At 36.6% G+C, this 6,154-nt stretch overlaps 1 protein-coding gene across 2 annotated transcripts; it reads right to left on the minus strand.

The window, feature by feature from the left end:
• Positions 1 to 1,104: 1,104 nt before the first annotated feature.
• On the minus strand, positions 1,105 to 3,012 carry LOC136227669 (large ribosomal subunit protein uL23). 2 transcript variants are annotated; one of them, XM_066016397.1, is made up of 4 exons: positions 2,990 to 3,012; positions 2,745 to 2,789; positions 1,537 to 1,897; positions 1,105 to 1,415 (listed from the first exon to the last, which is right to left on the minus strand). In XM_066016397.1, exons 2-4 carry the CDS (start codon positions 2,755 to 2,757, stop codon positions 1,331 to 1,333), a joined length of 459 nt encoding a protein of 152 aa, XP_065872469.1. In that variant the 5' UTR covers positions 2,758 to 2,789; positions 2,990 to 3,012; the 3' UTR covers positions 1,105 to 1,330. The 2 variants fall into 2 exon arrangements, with proteins under 2 accessions (XP_065872469.1, XP_065872470.1); XM_066016398.1 differs by having other exon boundaries at positions 1,537 to 1,894; positions 2,990 to 3,008.
• Between the last annotated feature and the right edge of the window lie 3,142 nt (positions 3,013 to 6,154).

Consider the following 6,154-nt stretch of genomic DNA (forward strand, 5'->3'; position numbering starts at 1 on the left):
ACAATTATTTTAAAATAATTTTATTCAAATTAGAGAGAATATAAAAAAAAGACTCGCTTTATCCAACTTTAATTAGTAAAATTTTGATTTTATGTGCATAAAAATAAACATTTTCTATTTTTTTATAACCAAAAACTTATATAATATTATGAAACAAGAAAAATAAAATCGTTCTGAATAAATAAAAAAACACAAGTAGGGAAATCTCTCAAACACGAATTCGATTGACACAAAAGCATGTGCCACATTGAAAATCTTTTTTTTTTTTATGGTAATACAAGGGATTAGAACCAAACAGCAGCAGCAAAATTAGACAAAAAGAAAAAACACCAGCAACAGAACCTAAGCACACAGACAAAAGAAGAAAAAAAAAACAGGAAAACTAAAATAAAGCAGCAGTATACATGCTGCCTTAAGTAGCAACTCGTCTGGATTACTGAAACAGAGTTACATACAACTAAAATCACACCACAATCACGATAAATTAAAACACCATAGTCATTGACTATATTTCAGTGAAGATATAGCTTATTAACTAAATTTCTTAATTATTGTGCAATTAAAATTTACTTTTGAACAAAGAGAATAACAATATAAATTTAATACTGTATTTTAAATTCACTAGTATAAAATTCAAATTCAAATATAAAGTCTGAAACATGCTATAATTCATATACTATAAATGTAATTTACTACCCTTAAATGAACTCAAAACTAAAAAAAAAAATTATAAGAATTGAAGATCAAATTCAAGGACTTTTATATTAGTTAGAAACAAAATTCTATACTCGATATTGAAGTTGAAAGGTGAAAGTTAAGAAGCCTAAAATTTAAGCATTTGTTATATCTACATTTCTCAAAACAAATTAAGGGCAAATTTGAACTTTTATCTCTTATTTGAATAATGAACCTAGTTTACCAAAAAGCTAGCATCGTATGATGGGGAGAGCTTGCTGTTTGTGACACCAAAGTAATCTTGGCATTATGCAGCAGTACAAGAAGACTTATCCAATATAGCAGAACCTGTTAAAGCATGTTCTGCATCTATCTAAAATATCAAAATCAGTGATTATATGTGCTTTGGCACATGCAGCAAATAAAGCATTACACAACTCTAGCTCAAACATTTCATCTGACCTGTGTGGGTACTTGTTTCATCTCACATTAATCTTTGTTCAAGTTCACAACTATGGTTGAAAATTTGCATTACCAAATAAGTTTGGAAAGAAACTGCATAGTTCTCAAAATATTCTATTATATAGAAAAACTGCAGTACACCTAACAAAATTGTCAATAACTGAGTTGCTATCAAATTCGATCAAGACCAGATTTATATAATGCCAATCTTGTTTGCCACATCCAAGGCATCGTAGTCCGGAGTCAACCTGACATACGCTTTCTTGGTTCCATCAGGCCTGCATTACAATAAGAACAGTTTAGTACAACTGAGGCTGAGCAAGTTCTGAGACTCATCCATTTGATGCAGCAATTAACTAATGACAGAATTTTGCTAACAGTACGCCTAAGTATAATTACCTGATCAGTGTGTTAACTTTCTTTGTCTGAATGTCATACATTTTCTTCACAGCATCTTTGATTTTCTTCTTGTCAGCCCTCAGGTCAACAATGAACACAAGAGTATTATTATCCTCAATTTTCTTCATGGCAGACTCGGTGGTCAATGGGTATTTGAGAATTTGATAATGATCTAGTTTGTTCCTTGGTGGTGCGCTGATGCGTGGATACTTCGGGCTTCTTTCTTTCTTTAATGTCCTAGGCCTGTGGAATGTGACCTTTGTCCGGATCTTCTTAGCTTTCTTAAATGTTGGCCCTGATTTTACAGCCTTTGCAGCCTTCACGGCCTGAGCCTTGGGATCGGTCTTTTTGGTAGATGCTGCTGCAATATCTCAATAGTCAGGAGAGCACAGAACGAGAGACCAAGTCCAAGATCAACAAACAAGAACCATTATAAAGATTTAACAAACATTAAATTCCTGAAAGATACACAATAGCAAATTTGCCAATATTTCTGTTGTAAAGATTCAGCATTTATTAGCTTGGTTGGACTGAGGTTTCCGATGGCGAGTTAAAGATTTTCATAATATCTGTGTTTTCGAAGCAACAGTTTCTAATGACTACAGTTAGGATTTATACTAATCACAGGCTTTCGCAAATCCTTTTACACACAGGTTCAGGTAATCCCATAGTACCCGTACCCTTACCCATTGCTATCCCTAATCACAGCCTCTCAAAACCACCAAAACCAACAAGGTTAAACCAATACTAAGCCATTTCTCTTCCATTAACAAAGTATTAATTCTATAATGATCAGCATATATCTAAATTTCACCAGTGAACACTAAAATGTTCAACATTACTAAGTTTTTAGGATACCAATTCTAGCATATGAAATACAAAATTTAATTTTCAACACTTTTCTCCCACCTACTACATGACAAGCTAGACATATCAAGCTAAAAAGAATAAACCAATCAACAAACTTGATTGTTGATATGGTTATGAAGATTTTTTTTTTACGAATGGCAGTTCATACAGAGTAGTCACAAGTAATCAACGGATCTACTGATTTCACTCTAAAACAGCCGCAATTGATTGATTTGTACTAATGCTTGGAACAAATAGCAAAAAGTAACAGAGCTACAGAACACGAATTCATGGCATCGGGGAAGGCGGACAGCAATAATTATGCTTACTCAAATACATATATTTGTTTTTTACATTACCTTTGGGCGCCATTGAAGAAAATCGTTCTAGAAGAATAACTAAACCTGGAGAAAAAAAGAGAACGCAGCAAAAGGAGGTTAGCAAAGAAAAACTTCCAACCCATTATGAACTCCGATCAAAATGTGCATAAACACAAAAAGAAAACAAGAATAGAAGCTAAAATTAACAAACAGGAAGTTTAATTGAAAGAAAATAATATTTCTGGGAACACGAGAGAAGAAGAAAGATGAGATCTTAGACATACCTAAGCACCAGCGGCTATGCAATGGAGAGGATGAAACGATGCGTTATATAAGACACTTCTTCGAAATACCAATTTAACCTACCTGGGCTATAGCTTCGGCCTTATATTTCGTGTTTCGGCCCAGTTGCTTTTTTTTCATATATATATGTATTTGAGGAAATTACACCATACCTCATCTTTCAATTTAATTTTACAATTAATGCAGGCTTGTTTTTGAATTTTGTCACAAACTAATATTTTGTTTTACTTTTATCAAATTAGTTAAATTATCGTGGTTCAAATAATATATTTAAATTAATTTATTATTTATACTGAATTTAATATTAAATTATTAAAACTTCTATGGATACATACCATTAATTCTTTTTCTTTATACTTTCTTTGTTTTTCTTTTTCATTTTTCCTCTACTCCTAAAGAACATATTATCTTCTGTCATTAATTTTTTTTCTTTCTGCATTGCAGGAAAAATAAGAACATATATAGACTCTTCTTACTCTCTTCTATTCATGTACGGCTCTAGAATACATCGAAAAATATATCGAAAAGCAAGTTCTATAGTAAACTTATTGTTCCAACTGTAACTGATCTTGTATCTAAAACCGAATTTATATCTTGAAAGCAAAACGTTAAAAAGCATAAAATTCATAAGAAAAACAAGTGGATAAGAATCTACAAAAGTCTTTAAACAATTTTAATATTCCCAAAAAGTCTATGCGGGTTCGGAAAAAAAAAATTTTATTCTCACGCCATGCATATTTTTAAGATCCACTTCCTCCTATTTCCTTTGCGTTACAAAAAAAAACTTTCATTCATCAAAAAAAAAAAAAATTCAAGAAAACTGAATTTCATAATACTTTTTTTTTTGGTAGAAAAGGAAAAGAAAAATGAATAACAACAAACTACCCAGGAATTAGCCTAGGGAAGCTAACCCCAATCCTATCTTCTAAGAGAAGATGAGAGATGAAACTAGGGGAAACAGGAAGGGTAGTAACGCCTAACGTCCCTTCATGGCCCGCCGCCGCCAAGCGATCAGCAACACGATTCTGCTCTCTAAAAATGTGTCTGAACTCTACGAACTCAAAGGAGGAGCAAAGCCTTATAATAGCTTTGATGAGGTTGCGACTGTTAAGACCCATAGAATGATTCTCAGAAATCATTTTGATTGCTTCCAAATTATCAGACTCCACAGAGAGCCTCTTAACACCCAGCCTTTTAGCAAGATTGATTCCAGTAAGAATAGCTCAGAGCTCCGCAGAAAAGGAAGAACCCAACCCTAAATTCTGGGAGAACCCAGAAAGCCAGACGCCCCCTACATCTCTAAGCACACCTCCAGCCGCAATCTTACCGTTACTGAGGCAGGAACCATCAGTATTCAGCTTCACAACCCCCTCTCTTGGCCTGCTCCATCCCACGAGATGGACATCACAACACTGAGAGGCTCTGGCAAGGGACTCTCCTTTGAAACTATCGATAATAGAGAAAAGTTTTTTCGAGAAGAAATCAGCTAAGTTTGTCATAAAAACAGTTTTATCTCCAAAAATCTCCTCGTTTCTCCATTTCCAAACTTGGTGACAGATAATAGCAAAGAAAATGTCACCATGCTCCATGTATGGAAGCAACTTTCCTCTAACACCATCAGAGAACCAGTCGACCTCAGAATGTGCCATGAAGGAAGAGAAAATATGGTGTGGGAGAATTTTCCTCCAAACCTCTTTACTATTAGAGCAATCTCTAAGAGCATGGCACAAAGTCTCAACATGGCCTCTGCATCTACTGCAAGCTCCAGAATCAGCCAAGTGCCTTCTGTGCCTATACGGAAAGGAACTTTAAGGGTCCAAATCGACTTCCACACATCCGAGGGAGGATCAGATCTAAAGAGAGAGAAAGCTTCAAAGGCCGATTTGCAAGAATAAACTCCATTGTTAGTCAGCGCCCAACAGTGCCTATCCAAGTCTTCCTCTTGATTACTCACCTTCACTCCCCGCATTCTAAGGAGAGTCTCAAGGCTAAAGAAAGTATCAAAATTTGACCAGATCCAGTCCCCTTCCGAGTCAACCACATCGGCAATCCTCCAGTTGCGTATATCACTAGGCGGGGGGGAAGAACACACCTCAATTAACGGTTTATCCCCAATCCAGTTATCAAACCAGAAACTAATGGACTTACCATTCCCCACCTCCAGGCCAACTCCCGAGCAGAACTCATCAAACACAGCACTAAGTCCTTTCCAGAGGAAGGAACAATTAGCAACTCTCTCTTTCGGGCCCCCGAAGATTTTGTCTTTTCGATACTTACCACAAAGGAGGCGAACCCAAAGAGAGGAGGGGTTTTGCCACATACACCAAAGGAGTTTCATTAATAAAACTTTATTATTGTCCTTTGCTTTCCTAATACCTAGACCCCCAGAATCTTTAGGCTGGCAAACCTCACTCCAAGGCACAAGATGGATCTTCCTGCCCTCCGCAGCTTCCCCCCACAGGAACCTACGGTTAATCTTGTCAAGATCATTAAGCACAGGATCCGGAAGCTTACAAGCCTGCATGATGTGATTGGGAGCAGCACAATTAACAGATTGAATTAACGTGAGGCGGCCAGCGAGAGACAGAGTCTTGGCTTTCCAAGTGGCACACTTCGAATTAGCTTTATCCAAAGTCTCTTTGAAGGAGCCTTTAGACACACGCTCACTATGGAGGGGAACGCCCAGATACTTCCCAAGAGAATCAGTAAGAGGAATACCTGAGAGATCACTTAATCTCTTACAGACTCTCTGATTCATATTCTTAGAGCACATCATCCTAGATTTCTGGATATTAAGCTTCTGCCCAGAGGCCGAACAAAAACAATCCAGAATATCCATAATGACTCTCAACTGCTCCTCATTACCCTCAAGAAAGATAAGGACATCATCTGCAAAGAATAAATGAGTCACCTGGGGACAGAAGCTGTTGATCGCCACAAGGTGGAAACTCCCATTATCAATCGCATCCTGAATCAGGTGAGAGAGCCTCTCCATAGCAATAACAAAAAGGAAAGGGCTCATAGGATCCCCCTGACGGATTCCTCTGCCCGGGGAAAATTCCTCCGACATATCCCCATTGACCATAACTTGAAACACAGGAGAAGAAATACATACCTTAATTAAACTTCTCCAGCTGTCCGGGATT

This window comes from Euphorbia lathyris, chromosome 4 (assembly GCF_963576675.1).
Source record: "Euphorbia lathyris chromosome 4, ddEupLath1.1, whole genome shotgun sequence".
In the NCBI taxonomy this organism is placed as follows: Eukaryota; Viridiplantae; Streptophyta; class Magnoliopsida; order Malpighiales; family Euphorbiaceae; genus Euphorbia; species Euphorbia lathyris.

Excerpts from the sequence above, each read along its gene's own strand:
- LOC136227669 (XM_066016397.1), bottom strand. Across the intron at positions 1,416-1,536 it reads AAAGTTAACACACTGATCAG|GCCTGATGGAACCAAGAAAG; the intron begins GTAATTATACTT and ends ATTGTAATGCAG.